This window comes from Suillus clintonianus (assembly GCF_016758775.1).
Source record: "Suillus clintonianus strain FC179 chromosome Unknown DEU56scaffold_31, whole genome shotgun sequence".
In the NCBI taxonomy this organism is placed as follows: domain Eukaryota; kingdom Fungi; phylum Basidiomycota; class Agaricomycetes; order Boletales; family Suillaceae; genus Suillus; species Suillus clintonianus.
The window spans coordinates 158,437-175,829 of record NW_024539255.1 but is presented as its reverse complement, the minus strand read 5'-3'; the positions used below and the strand labels follow the sequence as shown (position 1 = coordinate 175,829).

Genomic DNA, 17,393 nt, shown 5'->3' with positions numbered 1-17,393 from the left:
GAGTGAACTGCACTTGCGAGATATTGTATGCGATAGTGGGCATAACAGCGTAATCGGAAGTGCACACGCATGTTGCCTGCCCTTCAAGTGTTACGAAGTCCGACAATACAAGTAGGATCGGGACTGTGGAAAATGTTGATAGAGAGACGTTATGTGATTGATGTAAGGCTGAAGAAGGTGTCGGGGCTTGGTCGAGTGATCATGGGAGTAGCACGGGAACGTTAACGAGAGCAGATGTCCTCGAGAATGCTTGAACCACGAGTCATAGCAGAAAGATTGCCCCTGCCAGTCTCCACGGTCAACCCCCACACGCAGCCTGCAGGTTTGATAGACACGGCAGAGACTGTTCTCCTTACGTGGCTCCGAGCAGCGTTTCTTCGTGCAATTTTCTACCTGCACGTACTTCTGTAGCAACACTTTGGTGGGAGGTTGCCTGTGACCAGGAATTAGTTTAGCAACGCAAATTCCAGCTCTGCATTGTGCGACGGTGGTCACAAAGAAAGGCACAGGATGTAAAAAATGTGAGTAGGGATTGTTAGACGCGCCTATTGAATCGAGATTCGATAGTATCGATAACACACAGTGGCATGAGATCAAAGTCGAAAGGAGTCCCGACCATGCCAAATTAATTGCCAATCTAAAATGACCCACTTTCACACACACCTGCTGTCTGCTTAAGGTCTCCTAATATTGTTATCTTAATATTTGACTCCAGATGTTGGATGCTTTCAACGATGAAAGCATTCGGCAAGAAGAGCATGAAAGTGCTCTGTGAGATCCATGCATTGTCCTTCTCTCATTCTAGTTCTTCCGCCAAGGTCACACCGTACATCCATCGGCTGCCAGTGGAAATCCTAGAACAAGTCTTCTTGCTCATCGTTCAGAGCGCGCCAGGCTGTTCCAATATCTTCTTATGTGGACGTGACACCATTTCTGTCGACGTTGCCAGCCCTCCCCTAGTCTTGACCAGGGTGTGCCGTCGTTGGCGAGTCGTTGCACATTCAACGCCAGGAGTCTGGTCGCGCATCCAGGTCATCCTCCCCGGGCAAGTTAAATCGTTCAAACCATCTATTCCACATCTCCTTCAGTGTTGGCTCGCTCGCTCTGGTAGTCTTCCCCTCGCCCTTCATATTGTTACCAAACCCCGCTCTCGCCGCAAACATCCTTGCACACTAACATCAGCGGCAAACTATCGACTTCTCTATATCCTCCTTGCTGAGAGAAAGCGTTGGGAAACTGTGGTTATGCCAGACGGGTACGACTGGAATCTTGACTTCGACACGCCTCAGTTGAGAACCTTGGCGTGTCACTGGTCAAATTTCAGCGAATTCAATGCACCAAATCTTGTCCGGCTATCCATCAGCAGTCATTGCTTCCCAGTCACCCCTACTTGCAAAGATCTACGTCATCTCTACCTCCAGACTGTTTCCGCGCGTACTATAAGCTCCACTATAGCCATTTTCCCTCATTTGGAGACCATCGTGGTCGATATCATATCCTATGGTGATGATCCTGCGTCTAGAAGTGTTTCGGCGACGCTGGAATCGATGACCCTCCCCCTACCCCCCTTCATGTCGGATACTGACTTCCGGAATGAGTTTATCGACATGTTCAGTCAACTTCATCTTCCCGTCTTGCGGAAATTGACTCTGGCTGGATTACCACAAAAAGGACAAGTCAAATGCCTTTTGGCGGCGCTGGGAGTTGCGCCGTTTCAGGTGCCAGTGGTAGACTTTCAGACGGACGCACCGCTGAGCAAAGCTCAAATGAACAATATTGCGCCTTTGTTCTCAATTGTGGGAGAGGTCACGTTGTATGGGTAAGTGCTCTGCTGTCTCACCCCATGCACGTCATGAAAACCTTGTCTTGTCTAGGGAATTGGCTCAGATCAACGAGTATCGGCATTCACGAATGGAGAAACTGAAGCTGTGTTTCTCGAGATAGTATCATGCTTTTCCTGACAATTGTTGTGCACCTGTGATCCAAGCTCGTCTTGCGTACAGTCGGGGGAGCTCACCGAAATGCAGAGGTGGACAGTGACACGCTTGTATGAGTACCGACCGAAGCTCCTGTATGTATACTAACATGTGTGTAAAATATGATCACATAAATGCCCGCGTCTAGCAGTGCCCTATCTACGAAATCCCTTGCCCCCTGTACAATGGCTACCATGTCCAGAGTTTTGGATGATAGCAAAGCAGTTACCGATCGACGCCTCCCTCGTGCGAAACAATATTTCCGTCTGTGTCATCAGCACATTCCGGCCATGATAAACAAATACATCCGACGGAACAGGCCTTCGAGCTCTTGAATAGAGTATCCACGAGTCCTATGGTTTCTTCACTGGAGAGCGCTGGGTTTTTGTGGATTTCATCTTCGTCCGGGAGTTTATCGACAGGCTTTGAATACATTTGTGCTTTTCAGCGAAAAACAGGATGCTGCCCAAACCAAATTATAGGTCAAAGAGCGGACAATCGATTGAGGATGTTGTTGAATGAACTTCTTGAGCTTGCGGGAGTCATCCAACTTTTACTTCCCTCTCAGAGGTTGTGTTTGAGTTAAAGGTCCAGGGGGTTGGACCAAACACAGTACTATCGGCTACCACAACTTCGGACAACCACTGGTTCGGACACTTCGCAACACACACACAATTCTGCCTCAATAAAATATTTTGCCTCACCACATACAATTGTACGCTTATTGTATAGTGCTACACAGTTGAATCGTCGAAATTGGTGCAGAAATGACAGAGATAGTTGTTGAGGTGTGACAGACCGGCTTTGTCACCCGGCGAGTCGGAGTTTCAACATCTTGTAGGACACAGAGCGTCAATTTGGTCAAGGCTGGGCTTGTAACACCAAATTGCCGAGCGGAGTTGGAATAACTACCCTGTGACCTTGTGTGACTGTCCGAAGTTATTGTTGTCCGAAGTAGAGCTGATAACGGACAAATTGACGGTCCTGCGTGACAGCTGACCAATCTGGCAGCGCCACCGCGTCACGTGAAACGGCCACGCAAAGTTCTAAGTCCAGACGCGACCCCAGAAGGTCTTGAGTCCAGCCCACGACAGTTTGAAATCGGCACGGAAGACGTGCGGGACGGATCAGCGGACGCCGTAGGCGACGAAATTCGACGATTTTGAGCTGCGGGAGGGCTCCAAAAGCTGCTGGACGGGTCAGAGGGTGCCTGGGTGTGTAGGTGAGCACAATGCGACATAGCCTAAGGGAAAATGCCGACACGCTAACCGAGAGGACTGCGAATTTCGCACATTAGGACCGTCAATCTTCCATTTGCACCCACCTTCGGTTTGGGTGGTAACTCGACCTCTCCTCCCGCCAAAAAACCGCGCTGCATGCTGCTATACTGCAGATTGACGGTCCTCGGATTTACAGTCCCAGGACCTTTGGCTGGTACTGCCACCGGCGCTTATGTACGCAACCTCGCTATAGGGCAAGGTGAGTCTCCTGTTCTCGTTCGGCTCCCCATCTCCTCCACCTATCTAGCAGCTGTGCTCGTCAGCCCTCACTGATCTATATTTACATTTCTAGCTGTGCTCGTCGTGATGGGCATCAACGACTTATGGGAGGCACGTCCTCCCCATTGTTCACTCGCCTGGGTGCTGACACTCACCCCGTTTTTCAGGTCCTCGAACCTGCTGCAGCAATCGTGCCCCTCATCTCTCTCGCCATCGAGGGCCGCTACGAGGGACCCGCACCGCATGTGCCTTATGTTGTGGGTGTTGACGCAAGGTTCGTGTTCTCCCGCTCGCTGTCTGTGCTCGACTACTCACGTTTCAGTCTAGTGCTTGGTTTGAGCAATGCCAGCAGGGCAGGTGGCACCGCTGCGCATGCTCAGACGGGCCAAAATCCTGCCCTCCGAACATTTTTATTTCGGCCTCGCTCGCCTCGTCCGTCTCCCAGTCCAGCTGATTTTCGCGTTCGACGGCAACCAGCGACCGCAGATCAAACGGGGCCACAGGGTATCCACTAATGACCATTGGATGGTCAAGCCCACGCAGCGACTACTGAATGCGTTCAACGTGCAATGGATCACGGTACGTTTTTTTCTTAATATTCTTTTATTCACATTTTTCATTCAGATCTATCTACTGGCAGGCTGCTGGAGAAGCCGAGGCGCAGCTGGCGCAGATGAACGGTGCTGGTGTCATCGATGCTGTCATGACGGATGACAGCGACGCGTTTGTTTTCGGTGCTCACACTGTCCTGCGCAAGTAAGTTTTCTCTCATTCTCTCGTTTGCATGCTCTGCTAATCCATTTCAAGTTCGACAGTTTTCAATTAGACTCGACGGTCAAACTATATACAGCGAGTGCGATTCAAGAGCACGTGGACTGCCAGTCTTACTGGCGACGGATTCCTCACCCTCGCCATCTGCTGCGGCGGCGATTACGACAAGGTAAGCAGAACCAGTCTGCTGCCTAGCCTGGCTGACGAGACCTGCTTTCCAGAAGGGCCTGGTGGGGTGCGGTCGTGAAACGGCGCTTGGCCTGGCTCGCTGCGTGGATGCTGGCGTGCTTCGCACTGCCATGTGTGGCAACAGCCTTGACGGGCCTCTGCAACGGTGGCGGGATGCCGCTCGGTATCATCTTGTCGACGACCCCACTGGAAAAATGGGACGTTCTCACCCTGCTCTTGCACACTCGCTCCCCGACTCGTTCCCCGATCCGCACGTCATCGACTTGTATGCACGCCCTGCTGTCACTGCAATCGCCAAGCTGCCCATTCTCCAATCCCCCGTCCCCGCCCGACATTGCCCCACTTGCCTCGCTTGTTCAACAGCTTCTCGGCTGGGAATCGAAGAAGGTCGTCAGCACCTTTCGCTCGACGATCTGGCCTGTCGTGGTCTTGCACTGAAGTCCTCGAGGACCTGGCTAACAATTCTCCTGCAAGTGACGAGGTTTGTCGCCGTTCTCCTCCCCACGCGCAAACATTCCCAATTGATGTACAGGTACAGATTGCCCTTGCTCCGGCCTGCACGAGGGCAGTGTTTCAGAGCCATGCTGTGCGCCCGAAAAAAGCCCTTGCGGGTGTTCCAGGGCACAATAACGACGTGCCCACTCATGACCTCGAGCAGTCCACACTCCAGTTGCTCGAGGATTCACCTGGCTGCTCTCATTGTGAGGATCGTGCCCCGCGATCTCACAGATACATTCGAGTTTGGCTCGCCGACAAAATCTACGATTCCTGGGTGCAGACAATGATTCTGCAGTCTCCAAATCATCCCAGCACCTCAAACGCTACTCACTCTTCCGTCATTGATCTCACGCACGACGACGAGGCAGTGGCAGTTAGTGATGTCATTGACCTTACTCAAGATGGGGATGATGTAGTGCCCTGGAGCGCCGGTGCCAGTCATGATTTTATTGATCTTACTCTCTGATGCAATTGTTTTTTTTCAACCTACTGTATCTAGCGCCCCCCATGTATTAGTATTGTGTGGTTTGTTATAGCATTGAAGCACCTTCACGCCCTTCTGTTGTTTCTCCTTCTTGTTCTGTTGCATCATTGAGGTCCAACGCCGCTACTCCTGCCGCTTCTCGTCCTCGTGCTTCAATATCAGACGTTGTGAGGAGAACACCTTCAGCTTCATCCATCTCTTCGACTTCAGTTCCTACGCGGCAGTCTACTTCAATCACATCCATTCGAGTCGGACCTTCAAGAGCTCAGCACTACCTTACAACAAAATCATGACGAACACTCACTGGTCCTTATTCTCCTCGTCCTCCAAGCCAGATGCACAATTTCTTCAATTCTGCGCAAACACCACTGTCTCAACAAACTCCTACTCCTTGTGGTCAGCGCACCCCTCTTGCCGATATCTCCTTCGATGCCACACCCGTCATATACGACAAGCTCCGTAAAATTCTGGATGGGCAAGAGTCTGTCAAACTATACCTGGAATTCTTGAAGCGCAACAATAAGGTAGTAGATATGCTGGTTCTGAGGAACACAAAAGTGAGTATTTTCGTTATAGATTAAATCGTCGTTAATATTTGTCGACAGGACATTCTCGAGGCCCAGACGTCTATATATCATACCGCGCCGGTCACTCTGCAGAACACCTTCATGCACGCTGGAACAACTTCCGATGTGTTCCTTCACGAAAACCTTGAATGGCTCGGTTTAGCATCTAACTGGGCCAAGTTCTCTACGACCGCCACCCTCGGTGTCATTCACAAGGGTTATTTCGAAGAGGGGATGAACATTCTTGGCCCATACCTCCCCCAAGCAGGAGGAGAAAGCCAGATCCAAGGGGCCGCCTTCTCAGAGGGTGGTGCTCTTTATGCTCTTGGCTTGATCAACGCTGGCTGTAGTAGAGGCCAACCCGTCGAGAACTACCTACACGAGACCATGAAAACCGCTCATGGCGAGGTTGTGCAGCACGGTGCGTCAGCCCAGCATACCAAGCGCTGTTTGCGCAGGCAGTCAAAGAAGCTGTTGGGGATAAGCTCACTATATCTCACTCATGCTCACTTCCCGTCCAGTCCTGCAGAAAGCTCTCTTTCGGATGACGATGATGAGGAGGACAACGCTGCCACCGGGCAACATTTCTCCTTCCCAGATCTAGATGAGCAGATAAGACAGACCATCAAAGAATACGGCGCAGTCTTCCCCAAGCTTAATTTTTCTTCACCCAAGGTCAGCTCGACTCCATCAATATCAATCCCCATTCACATCGAACACAGGACGCATCATGGGTACTATCTCCATCCTCGCCTCTTAAATGCACATCTCCATCAGACATCTACATAATGTGAAAATCCTCGGACTATGTATCACACAATCTGAGTATCTACACGGTCTCTTCACACTGGAATCAAGCGCACTTGATCTCCATATCATCAACTCACCTTCACATCCCGCCACGACGCGCAATGCACCAGCTCACCAACACAACATGCTGCCAATCTGTCGGGGCTGTTGGCGCAATCACCGAAGGCAAGATCGCCCAAGAGGTCCTTGACAAAGGTCAAGCCAATGTTGTTTCGGTTGGGTGGTTGTTCCAAAAGAACCCTGGGACTGTTTGGGCGTGAGTGTATATTCCTCGCGAGATAAGTTGATGCCTGATCTTACGATGTATTGGCAGATTTGTGTCAGACCTGAAGGACGCACCTCTCACGCTGCTCAACATTATGGAGAAAGACCTTCCTCACGCTGAGTTCGCATTCTCTGAGGAGCACGAGCGTCAGATTGACGAGACTGAGGGTGAATGGTTGTCGAGGCATCTTGAGCTCTCGGAGGAGATCAAGAGAATCACTTTCGAGCTGGAGGCAAGTCCATGCTTAACGTCTCCGATATGATTTTCTCATGGGTGATATAGAGTCAAGAAGCACACTATGACGCTAAAATTGACGCTGTAAAGGCCGAGCACGATTTTGGGTGCGTCGTGATCATTGTTGCGTTTTTCCTAGCACCACTTATACACTCATTTTCACTCGTCTCGATGACGCCGCTAACATATCCACTTTCATCACAGGGATCTTCAAGCGCAACAGTTGGGGCCGCAGGTGTGGAGACAAAACAACTAGATTATGTAGCGCATACTTGTGTGTACAGTAGTAGATTAGAAAAATTTACTGTTAATGAACTATTGGACAAATGCCCGAGTGAAGATTGAAGCTACCTTACTTATGATCAAGAAAACTGCTCCTCAGGGTTGTGGTCCACCGAAGATTTGGCGTGCCCGTTGTTCGACGATGTCAGGACGTGTCGTCAGAAGCTCGCGCCACTTTTTTGCAACTGGCGTCGTCCTTGCTCGACAAGTAAGCCCTGCCACCTTTTGTGTAGCAAAAGGCACCGCGGGCCAGTGGGTGGTTGAGGTTGCCGCCGAAAAAAGTCGCGCTGCATCTTTAGCGTCTCGGGCAGCAGCAGAGACTCGGTGCTCTGCGAGACGGTTCAGGATCTGTTGGTAAGAAAAAATCTTACTATTCTCGTCACTGAATGCACGCCAGAACGAAGGCATTGTCTGGGTATCGCTGCCGCTTCTTCAGCAATGAACTTGAAGACAGACGAAAGGTCAGATAGGCACTGTGCGACTCGCTGGAAGATAATCATACCTTCCAATTTCCCCATTCTACTCGAAGCGCATCCCATGCTGTAGTCTTGACACCCTTTCCTTTCTTGTAGAACTCGCCCCAATACTTGAACAGGGATTCCGCGACCGTTGACAACAAGTAAGTTCGATTCCTCCCATTCTTCACACAGCCGGTTGATATCTTTCGAGAGGTGGACTGTAGGAGGTGACGGCACAGTTGTCCTGTCATATGGAAACTGCTCTTGGCCAAGGTGCGCGATTCCGAGGTTTTCGGGGGGGATTACCTCTGGAGGCAGAGAAGTGGATGCTGTCTGCGTCATCGTGCGAGGTTTGGACGGCGCGTTGTTGCTGACAATGCGTGCTTCTGCGTGGGACTGGACAACTGTGTTATGGCACCCAGAGCTTCGAGTCTCCATGTGTAAGGTGCGTGTATCTTTATCTTTTGATCCCATCAGTGTTTTCATATCGAGAATGTGCGATGTGAGGACACTGATGTGATTTTCGACGTTACTGAGGTCCTCTCGCACAGACAACATGTTGGAATCCACTTTCCGCATACGAACAGCGAAAGCATCCTGTTGCGGACGTTCTTCAGCTTCGGTTGTCGAGGCAACTTGTTGGTGGCAGCTTTTTTGCTGTGTTTTCGGAGGTACGCTCAAATCATGAGGCATACCGAATGCTGACAGCACTGCATGTGCCTTTTTGACAATATTATTATAGGCTTCGATGGTATGGCACACTTCTGCTCACCCATGCTGAATTTGCAGCTCGATCGTCATCCTGGAGCGCCCGTTGCGTGCGATTTGCGCTCTTCTTGCTTTTGTACGTAATCGTTTGTTCCTCGATTCCGAACACCTCCTCAATCCTTCGTTTCGAAAGGGATTGGCGTGAGGCATGTTCCCCTCGTTTCCGTTTCAGCTTAGGCCTGAATAAGCTTTACCAAGAATTAGGTACACGAGCACTGATTCAGCACACACGCCAGCGACACACCTCAGCCACTCGTCTCGGTCATTGGAAAACTGACGAAGTCTGTCCAACATCTCCGTGCGATTGCCACGGGTCGGCCTGTCCATAGCTCTTGAGCTTCTCATGTAAGTTAGCCTTCGTTGTCTTCACTGTTCTGTTGTATTTTCATGAATTAAATCAAACATGCTGAAAGGGGGAGAAATGTGTGACATACACTGTCCAAATGAAAGATTCAACTGCTTGTCCTGGTGTGTACTGTTTGACCGAGTACGGGCAGTTCGAGCTCTTCTGACTCTGAGTGATGTTGAGACATGGTGACACCATGAACTAGTAATGGTAATGTATTTACGTGTCAGTGTCAATGTTTAATTTGAATCAGGGGGTTCAAGTTGGTTTGTTTCCGTGCCGGCCGAGTGTTTCAATTCTCGATCACTTGGTCTGAACCCAAATTTTCTATCATGTCCGAGTCCTTACTACATGCCTTCAAAGGTGCTGATTTATACTTTGCCGAGTCAAAACACATCAGTGTCGAAGGCTGCAGAAGAGGATCAGATCGAGGAGGAGGAATCTCTCCTCAACAGCTTTGATGTTGATGACCTGTGAAGCTGCCGGCACCCTTCGGTTCAGTACTACGAACACTGCTGGTGGCGAGGACAATGTGAAAAAGAAGAATCCTAAAGACAGCAACAACCAGTTAGCATCTAGTTTGCAGGCAGCATCAGAGGGAGTGGTTATTGGTACAACACTCTCCGACTACCAGAGGTATGGCATGGGACCAGCGAAAACTGTCTCGAATCTCACGCGTGTGATCTCTCCAGATACTGGAATCAGTTTAAAGAATTTTGTGTCACCATCGACAAAGCACAAGTTGCGAGCGAGATTGACAATCTTTTTCCGAACCTTCCGGCTGAATTTCCAACGTGGATCGCGCTATGGATCATGGATAAGTGAGTGCATCAAACATTGTGTTTATTTCAGTGCTAAGCTATGGAATCGAGATGCGACGAAAACGATATATGGACCGGGAAAGCAAAGGATCCCAGTGTTCCACGTGCAACGTATGGCACGGCACAGAAGATGCGTGCCGCCATAAGCCACAAATTCGGCAGAGACTACCAGCTCGGAACACAGCCATGGCTCGGAGCACCCAGCTATGCCAGGCATATTCATCGGAAACCCCTCGCTTTCGGTGACGATTTCACAGTATATGGTCAGTCTTCGTCGGCGGAAGGTATTGGACTTTAGCATCGTGTAAAGTGCTGTCGGTGCTGATTTCACGCTATAGATCCGAGCAGGCGAAGCAGTAATGAGTGCTCGCGCGATGGATGAACCTACCATGAAGAGGCTCTGGGAATTTGCATGGTCCACGGACCGAAAAGAAATCGGCCCGATCTCACGCAAACGAAAGGCAGAAAATCCTTCTGAATGGGCTGGATTTTTGCTCCGCGAGATGCTTTATTTACTCTACCTTCTCTCGATGCTTTGCCTGCTCCGCTACGACGAAGCATTGCGGATCACCTGGGCCGATGTCACGTTCCAGGTTCAGGACTTGCTGATAAAAAACCACTGGCTCGATGCGACTCCCGAGCTTTTCACATCGCAGGTCAGCTACCAACCCGCACAGTTTCGAGTGAAGCTTAGAATTACCCTTTCGAAAGACACATCAGTATGGAGGTCAGTGACTGTATGGGCTGTTGCCCACCTTACGGCTAACCTCGAACCCACAGGCATAGCCCCGTTTTACATCTATGCTGATCCTGACCGGCCGTGGATGTGCTTGCTGCGAGCGTTCGCGATCTGGTGGCTGTTAGCTCACGAGAGACACAGAGAACTCAACGGGTTCATCTTTCGCAAAAAGATTGGTGTGGACAGCATCAGTGTGAGCCCGACGGACTGCATGGTGAGCTCGAGGTTAGTAGTCATCAAGAGAATTAAAATTGATATGTTATACTCAGACCTCGGACTCCTTCCTCGAATGTTTCCGAAACAATCTCCTCGACATAAACGTTGATCCGCGTCCATATGGTACCCACTCGTTTCGTCGCGGCGGGTGTCAATTTCTGCACACGGTGCGAGGCTGGTCGTTTCGGAAGATCTGCGACTGGGGTGGGTGGGCTGAGAATTTCGACAACCCTGGTACCATATTCAAGTACCTCTTGTCTTGGAATGACAATCCAGCAGAGGCTCGCGAACATTACATGAACCCAAACAGGCCAGGCTGTGACCCTTGCTATAGCTGCGGAAGAACTTGTCATTGTGGTTAACTAGATACTTACAATACATGTCTAGTCGTGTCTCAACTAGTGAATAAGCGGTGATATAAAAAACGCAGGCGCGGTGGGGGCAGACCCATCTACTCGTGGTTTATCCGACAGCCGTGGCCCATTGGAGATGCCCGTCTGTCAGGGTGCACAGGTGCGCACGAAGAATATCGTCTGTGACAAAATGATTCCCTATAATTCGATGGTAAGTGAAATACCGGATAATGATAAAAGTGCGACGCACAAATTCGGGGCCTGGCAAATGATAAGTTGCAATACGTTGATAGCAGTCAGGACCTGAGCAGTCTGCTTGGTCTGTTTCCCATCAATGAACGCTTGCAATTCCCTGCAATTCGATAGTAAGCGAAAATTGAGAGAACTCGTCCAATAGAAGTTCATACCTAAATCTAATTTGATCTGCGGCGACTTTCTTCAGGGAAACTACCAGGACGCCGCGCGTCGGGGCAGACCCATCTACTCGTGGTTGATCCAACAGCCGTGGCACATTGGAGATGCCCGTCTGCCAGGGTGCACAGGTGCGCACGAAGAATATCGTTTGAACAAACGAGTTCAAGACGGCCGTGACCCCCAGTGGAGATCACCGGTATATCGGGATGCACCTGCCTCAACAATGCAACAAGAGGTTAGACCCGCGATGAAGAGGTAAGAGGACGCACCAATGCACTCGAAGATGTCGTTGACAAACGAGTTCAGGATGGCCGCGGTCCCATTGGAGACGGGCACATACCAGGGTGTGCATGCCTCAAAACACTGCGGCCAAATTAGACCCGCGACGAGGTCGACGTAGAGGTAGGACGACGTACCGACGCGCTCGAATATATCATTGACAAACGAGTTCAGCCTGAGGAAAGGCCCACCTGCTTTCTTCAAGTCAGTGGTCTTTGCAGGTGCCTTTGAGGCAGTCAAACGACTCTACGTCCGTCGTCGTTCCATCTCTCGGGCTGGTTTTCGTTCCGCGAGATCGTCGATCGTCGTCGATCGTGTCGGTGGTCGAGGTCCAGGCGCACATGGAGCGGTATTGGCAAAACTCAGGTCATCAAACTCAGAAAGGAAGGCGAGCGCTGTGGCTGAGTCAGTCACGTGACGCGTTTGCAGTCTTAGCGAGGACTGCAAACGTCACTGGCAGGACCGTCAATCTTTCACACGAAGTTGTAGTAGCCGATAGTATATTGCTGATTAAGCGCATAGCAAGCAAAGGAACTCCCACGGGTCTAGTTCATCACGGACGACGATGGCGACAACAGTATCCCCCCCCTCAAATTGCTTCAGATGACGGTACTTCTGGACGTAGAAAGAGGTGCTTGAAGATCATTTTGTTGAAACGTCTGACCGCTTATAATGCTCTTAGGTCTCGTTCTGGCTCGCCCGGTGAACCAGATGGCATTCCGCCATCAACTCGCCGTCGTTCGCAATCACCGTCTCGCGTTCATATAGACCTTCCTCGTGTAAGTGATGTGGACCCCATTCGACGGGCCGAAAGGGAGAGACAACTTGCTGCAAATATAGCAGCCATGAACCTCGAAAAAGCGACAAATCCCAAAGTGCAAGACGGCGCACAGGTCCAAGCAGAAAGGCAGGCTGAATTCGCCAAGCTCATAGGCTCGCGTTCAGGTGGCGTGTACATGCCCCCTGCACGTCTACGTGCCTTGCAAGCTGCCGCCAGCAATGACAAAACCAGTCCAGAATACCAGCGATTGTCTTGGGATGCGCTCCGCAAATCTCTTACTGGTATTGTCAATCGAGTCAACATTGCGAATATCAAACAAATCGTCCCTGAACTCTTCTCCGAAAATCTCATCCGTGGTCGAGGCCTTTTTTCCCGGAGCATCATGAAAGCGCAGTCATCAAGTTTGCCATTTACGCCTGTCTTTGCTGCTGTGGTAGCCGTTATCAACACAAAACTCCCTCAAGTGGGAGAACTTGTTCTTACTCGTTTAATCAGTCAATTCAGACGATCATTCAAGCGAAATGACAAGGTGAGCAGTTCCGGACCGTGTCATGAATTTTCGAGATCGCTCACCTCGCCTTTCAAGATTGTATGCCATTCAACAACAACTTTCATCGCCCATCTCGTCAACCAAGCTGTCGCTCATGAAATTATAGCTCTCCAAATCCTGGTTCTTCTTCTAGAGCGACCTACCGATGACTCAATTGAAATTGCTGTCGGTTTCATGCGCGAAGTGGGCGCCTTCCTCGCTGAAAACTCACCAAAGGCCAATGCAACCGTCTTTGAACGATTCCGTGCTGTCTTGAATGAAGGGTCCATCAGCCACAGGGTTCAATATATGATCGAAGTTTTGATGCAAACGAGGAAGGACAAGTACAAGGACAACCCAATCCTTCCCGAGGGTCTTGACTTGGTCGAAGAAGAAGAGCAGATCACACATCAAATACAGCTTGAGGAAGAGCTCCAGATCCAGGAAGGATTAAGTGCGTACTCGTTCTCTGACAAAAGAAAAGCTGGCCTAAATTTCATTTTTAGACGTTTTCAAGTTTGATCCGAATTACCTAGAGAACGAGGAAAAGTACAAGTCTATCAAGGCTGAGATTCTAGGTGAAGGTTCAGATGACGAAGAAACTGGCTCTGAAGAATCGTCTAGCGAGGATGAAGACGAAGGTTCGTTTTGTTCTGCACCATTGTCTTATGTTGTGAGCTCATATCATGCAGTGGTGGCGGACAAAGAAGGCATCGAAGACCGTACAGAGACCAACCTCGTGAACCTGCGTAGGACGATCTACTTGACTATCATGAACGCCCTTAATTACGAGGAAGCTGTACATAAGCTTCTCAAAGTACAAATCAAAGAAGGCGATGAGGTAGGCGGTCGTGTAGTTGACGCTTCGCAGATGATTGACTGTTCTTTTAGATTGAGCTCATCAACATGGTGATTGAATGTTGCTCCCAAGAGCGTTCTTACTCCACCTTCTATGGTCTCGTCGGCGAGCGCTTCAGCAAACTCAACCGTGTTTGGACAGATGCTCTCGAGCAGGCCTTCGCTAATTACTACACAACAATCCATCGGTATGAGACTAATCGCCTACGCAACATTTCCCGTTTCTTTGGGCACATGATCGCGACGGACGCCATCTCCTGGATTGCGCTCGAGTGTGTCAAGATCAATGAGGAGGATACGACGAGCTCCAGCCGTATTTTCGTCAAGATTATGATGCAAGAGATGATGGAGAGTATGGGATTGAAAATGCTCGCGGAGAGGTTCAAGGATGAGCAAGTCAAGCACGCGACCAAGGACATGTTCCCGATGGACAACCCAAAAAACACGCGGTTCTCCATCAACTACTTCACGAGCATCGGACTTGGTATTCTCACTGAGGAAATGAGAGAGTACCTTAAGGTATGTCTAGTCTACACACTTGAGACATTAAGGTGACTCAATTTTTCGCAATAGAACGCCCCGCGCCTCATCATGGAACAACGACGTGCCATGCTGGAGCAAGAGTCTAGTTCATCCAGCAGTGACTCCGATTCATCTGATTCTGACTCGGATTCTGACTCGGACTCGGACTCGGACGCCTCCCCATCGGATTCTGGATCTTCCGTTGACTCTAGGCGACGCCGACGAACTCCTTCTCCCCCTCGCAGAGGGCGGGATGACTCGCGTTCTCTGCCACGCCGCAGTGTGCGAGACGACTCTCGTCGTCCCCCTGCACGCCGTGATGCGCGGGACGACTCGCGCACTCCACCTCCACCTCCACGTCGTGGCGCTCGTGATGACTCGCGCACCCCGCCCCCACCCCCGCGTCGTGGTGCCCGAGATGAATCCCGCTCTCCTCCTCCACGCCGAGGCGGACGCTACTCCTCTCGTACACCGTCCCCGTCCCCTCCGCCGCGACAGAGAGATGGACGAGAATACACTCGTCGTGATTCTCCTCCTCACCGAAGAGATGACCGATCTCCTCCGCCTCGCAAGCGGGATATGGATGGGCGGGATCGCGGTGGACGGGATGGTGGATATGAGCGGCGGCGCAAGGATGACCATCGTGAAAGAGAGCGGAATGAACGATCTCCTGGAGGTGACAGGCGGCGAAGGGTGTCTGACGAGAGGGAGAGAGACTATGGTGGCAGGCGATGATTTGCTGTGGATTTGACCCTACGTGTACTCGTGCTGTTTGGTGTTTGTTTGCATGATAGTGAATAGTTCTGTATATGCAGATCTCATCTATATCGACAGACTTGTATTCCGGCTACAGATTGAAGAGTATGTTGAGACCAACTGGAACATCCTACTCGCTAGTGATAGTAACCGGGTCAAGCAGTTAGCCTATTGTTACTATAGTTAGAATACGTGAACGAAAATAACACAAGAGCAATGCAGCTTAGGCAAGTAATCAAGATAGCATTCGGATCAAGAATTCAAAAGGCCGGGTCAAGATAGTATTAACAAGTCATGTATCTCTGATATGCAAAACATCGTTCTGCTTCTGGAACAGACAAAAACAAGCAACAGGGTCTCTGATATCCGGCATCAATATATCAATCAGTCCAAGCACATGCTCCGGTTGAGTTATGACAACAGCTTCCATGAGAGGGCTGTGACAATCATTAAAAGGACACTCGGTATTGGTGCAGATGCCATAGCACCGCTCGATCCTGGAGCAGGAAGGAAGTTCGCAGCTTCCGTTTTCTGTTCCGACGCAGACTCCTAATATATTTCACCCGTCGTCAGCGCTATCCTGCCGAGGAAAAAAAAGATAGAAACCTTGAATGCAACCAGCCCCACAATGACGCCAGCAGCAAAGAACATGAAGGCTATTATAAGCCAAATGACGCCCCACACTGACAAGGGCATTAGCGAATGTTCGCCAGAGGTTGAGGGTTCTTACCTCTAGATGGGAAACAACCACAAATCCGAGCGAACGCGGATGCATCGGAGCTGTTGACTTTCCGCGCGATGGTATCGTCTGAAGGGGTCTATTAGTCTGACGCGTGCAAACCTTGAGGGTGGACCTGCCTATCACGTCCCACAGCACATACAGATCCGACATTACGCCAACAAACAAGACCTTATTGAGAGGTTTAGCCTGGAATATGAGAGATATCCACTAGTAAAACAACTCACAAAGAAACGCAATGCAACACTGTCGGCCACAAGCCAGAACAACACGATCAAGCCGGACATGCCAAGGATGAGCGCCCATGTCCTACATAATCGGCTCAGCACCCATCCTTCCGCAGTTGAGCAGCGCAGAACCAATACTCACAACCAATTCCTGCGCGCCCACCATAACGTGAAGAGGAAAAATACACCAAGAGCGAGACAAGCGATTTTGCTCGCATTGGTGTCAAATCCGCATGCAATGAGGGCAGCGCCGATGAGTGAGGACCCGAGATATCCAGCAGGAAGAGTGATCCATGATATGCCGCCCGACATGCGGGTCTCGCCGCCTTCGTCAGCTGTCCGAATAGTGACAGAATAAGCAGGGGCTCGATAGTGAGATAAAGACATCGAACTAACGATCGAGCTCGACGGAATGGATAGTAGCGCATGTCAAAATACCAGCAATTGCGTGGCTCATCTAGGAAATAACTTAACGCCTCATGTCTTGAGCAGCGGTGAGGTGAGCCTACCTCATGGAAGCCCACAGTAAGCAGTCTACAACGATATCAACGTACAACATTTTGGACACTAGGAGGAACGTACTTGAAAGGATATACTGCGCGTAGTAGATCCGAACACATTAGGGCGCCGCAGGAGGAAATGACATGAAGAGATACGCACTAATCCAACTCAACACTGGGACATGCCTGTGAACAGGAAGACTCAATCGGGACCATTCCACCGGGAGGCTGGTGGGGGCTCACCAGAGGATGGCGATAACTACCACATAGCAGCCTGCTACAATTAAAGTTGTCCTCTGAGTAGCATTCGGAGTGAGTTGTGTGCTAACGTCTCTAGCATACAAATTGAAGGTTTGGTCATCAAGGTAGGGCATTTCGTGAATCGTAACTTGAGAAAACGGGGCCGTTAGAGTGGAACGGATAAGAAGCACCAAGGTCCAAGACTCAAGTTATAGTTCAAGCTGCGCGGTCACCGCAATCAACATGGCTGAGCACGTGCACGCGCTTATATCA

At 50.3% G+C, this 17,393-nt stretch overlaps 7 protein-coding genes across 7 annotated transcripts; 5 read left to right on the top strand and 2 right to left on the bottom strand.

The window, feature by feature from the left end:
• Positions 1–672: 672 nt before the first annotated feature.
• DEU56DRAFT_330436 (uncharacterized protein) lies at positions 673–2,073 on the top strand. Its single transcript, XM_041345700.1, has 2 exons — positions 673–1,819; positions 1,875–2,073. The coding sequence occupies exons 1-2, from the start codon at positions 723–725 to the stop codon at positions 1,942–1,944; spliced, it is 1,167 nt and encodes a 388-aa protein (XP_041208944.1). The 5' UTR covers positions 673–722; the 3' UTR covers positions 1,945–2,073.
• Positions 2,074–3,153: 1,080 nt separating this feature from the next.
• On the top strand, positions 3,154–5,603 carry DEU56DRAFT_801154 (PIN domain-like protein). The gene is made up of 11 exons (XM_041353129.1): positions 3,154–3,174; positions 3,245–3,455; positions 3,549–3,586; positions 3,643–3,749; positions 3,856–4,054; positions 4,116–4,231; positions 4,358–4,415; positions 4,468–4,755; positions 4,799–4,861; positions 4,884–4,916; positions 4,974–5,603. Exons 3-11 carry the CDS (start codon positions 3,563–3,565, stop codon positions 5,397–5,399), a joined length of 1,314 nt encoding a protein of 437 aa, XP_041208943.1. The 5' UTR covers positions 3,154–3,174; positions 3,245–3,455; positions 3,549–3,562; the 3' UTR covers positions 5,400–5,603.
• Positions 5,487–6,764, top strand: DEU56DRAFT_330402 (uncharacterized protein). The gene is made up of 4 exons (XM_041345699.1): positions 5,487–5,974; positions 6,023–6,404; positions 6,505–6,658; positions 6,706–6,764. Exons 1-3 carry the CDS (start codon positions 5,753–5,755, stop codon positions 6,585–6,587), a joined length of 687 nt encoding a protein of 228 aa, XP_041208942.1. The 5' UTR covers positions 5,487–5,752; the 3' UTR covers positions 6,588–6,658; positions 6,706–6,764.
• Positions 6,765–7,556: 792 nt separating this feature from the next.
• On the bottom strand, positions 7,557–9,216 carry DEU56DRAFT_801151 (uncharacterized protein). The gene is made up of 4 exons (XM_041353128.1): positions 8,935–9,216; positions 8,162–8,877; positions 8,077–8,139; positions 7,557–7,985 (listed from the first exon to the last, which is right to left on the bottom strand). Exons 2-4 carry the CDS (start codon positions 8,723–8,725, stop codon positions 7,671–7,673), a joined length of 942 nt encoding a protein of 313 aa, XP_041208941.1. The 5' UTR covers positions 8,726–8,877; positions 8,935–9,216; the 3' UTR covers positions 7,557–7,670.
• Positions 9,217–10,173: 957 nt separating this feature from the next.
• On the top strand, positions 10,174–11,284 carry DEU56DRAFT_871193 (uncharacterized protein; the record flags this gene model as incomplete). Its single annotated transcript, XM_041355684.1, has 5 exons — positions 10,174–10,251; positions 10,306–10,553; positions 10,657–10,694; positions 10,748–10,899; positions 10,976–11,284. The coding sequence occupies 5 exons, from the start codon at positions 10,174–10,176 to the stop codon at positions 11,282–11,284; spliced, it is 825 nt and encodes a 274-aa protein (XP_041208940.1).
• A 1,177-nt stretch (positions 11,285–12,461) lies between these two features.
• DEU56DRAFT_886577 (armadillo-type protein) lies at positions 12,462–15,641 on the top strand. Its single transcript, XM_041356199.1, has 7 exons — positions 12,462–12,599; positions 12,651–13,278; positions 13,336–13,732; positions 13,785–13,919; positions 13,971–14,119; positions 14,170–14,655; positions 14,710–15,641. The coding sequence occupies exons 2-7, from the start codon at positions 12,814–12,816 to the stop codon at positions 15,391–15,393; spliced, it is 2,316 nt and encodes a 771-aa protein (XP_041208939.1). The 5' UTR covers positions 12,462–12,599; positions 12,651–12,813; the 3' UTR covers positions 15,394–15,641.
• Positions 15,642–17,391, bottom strand: DEU56DRAFT_801139 (peptidase M50B-like-domain-containing protein). Its single transcript, XM_041353127.1, has 10 exons — positions 17,124–17,391; positions 17,037–17,066; positions 16,890–16,914; positions 16,777–16,837; positions 16,523–16,715; positions 16,381–16,462; positions 16,273–16,324; positions 16,145–16,222; positions 16,021–16,097; positions 15,642–15,963 (listed from the first exon to the last, which is right to left on the bottom strand). The coding sequence occupies exons 1-10, from the start codon at positions 17,252–17,254 to the stop codon at positions 15,826–15,828; spliced, it is 867 nt and encodes a 288-aa protein (XP_041208938.1). The 5' UTR covers positions 17,255–17,391; the 3' UTR covers positions 15,642–15,825.
• Positions 17,392–17,393: the final 2 nt, after the last annotated feature.

Coding starts and splice junctions, on each gene's coding strand:
- DEU56DRAFT_330436 (XM_041345700.1), top strand. CDS start 723: ATGCTTTCAACGATGAAAGCATTCGGCAAGAAGAGCATGAAAGTGCTC. Junction 1,820..1,874: donor GGAGAGGTCACGTTGTATGG/GTAAGTGCTCTG, acceptor TGTCTTGTCTAG/GGAATTGGCTCAGATCAACG.
- DEU56DRAFT_801154 (XM_041353129.1), top strand. CDS start 3,563: ATGGGCATCAACGACTTATGGGAG. Junction 3,587..3,642: donor GCATCAACGACTTATGGGAG/GCACGTCCTCCC, acceptor CCCGTTTTTCAG/GTCCTCGAACCTGCTGCAGC. Junction 4,055..4,115: donor TCAACGTGCAATGGATCACG/GTACGTTTTTTT, acceptor ATCTACTGGCAG/GCTGCTGGAGAAGCCGAGGC.
- DEU56DRAFT_330402 (XM_041345699.1), top strand. CDS start 5,753: ATGCACAATTTCTTCAATTCTGCGCAAACACCACTGTCTCAACAAACT. Junction 5,975..6,022: donor TGGTTCTGAGGAACACAAAA/GTGAGTATTTTC, acceptor ATTTGTCGACAG/GACATTCTCGAGGCCCAGAC. Junction 6,405..6,504: donor TGGCGAGGTTGTGCAGCACG/GTGCGTCAGCCC, acceptor CTTCCCGTCCAG/TCCTGCAGAAAGCTCTCTTT.
- DEU56DRAFT_801151 (XM_041353128.1), bottom strand. CDS start 8,725: ATGCCTCATGATTTGAGCGTACCTCCGAAAACACAGCAAAAAAGCTGC. Junction 7,986..8,076: donor TAGAATGGGGAAATTGGAAG/GTATGATTATCT, acceptor AGCGATACCCAG/ACAATGCCTTCGTTCTGGCG.
- DEU56DRAFT_886577 (XM_041356199.1), top strand. CDS start 12,814: ATGAACCTCGAAAAAGCGACAAATCCCAAAGTGCAAGACGGCGCACAG. Junction 13,279..13,335: donor CATTCAAGCGAAATGACAAG/GTGAGCAGTTCC, acceptor TCGCCTTTCAAG/ATTGTATGCCATTCAACAAC. Junction 13,920..13,970: donor TAGCGAGGATGAAGACGAAG/GTTCGTTTTGTT, acceptor CATATCATGCAG/TGGTGGCGGACAAAGAAGGC.
- DEU56DRAFT_801139 (XM_041353127.1), bottom strand. CDS start 17,254: ATGCCCTACCTTGATGACCAAACCTTCAATTTGTATGCTAGAGACGTT. Junction 16,915..17,036: donor GTGTTGAGTTGGATTAGTGC/GTATCTCTTCAT, acceptor ATATCGTTGTAG/ACTGCTTACTGTGGGCTTCC. Junction 16,325..16,380: donor GTGTTGCATTGCGTTTCTTT/GTGAGTTGTTTT, acceptor CCTCTCAATAAG/GTCTTGTTTGTTGGCGTAAT.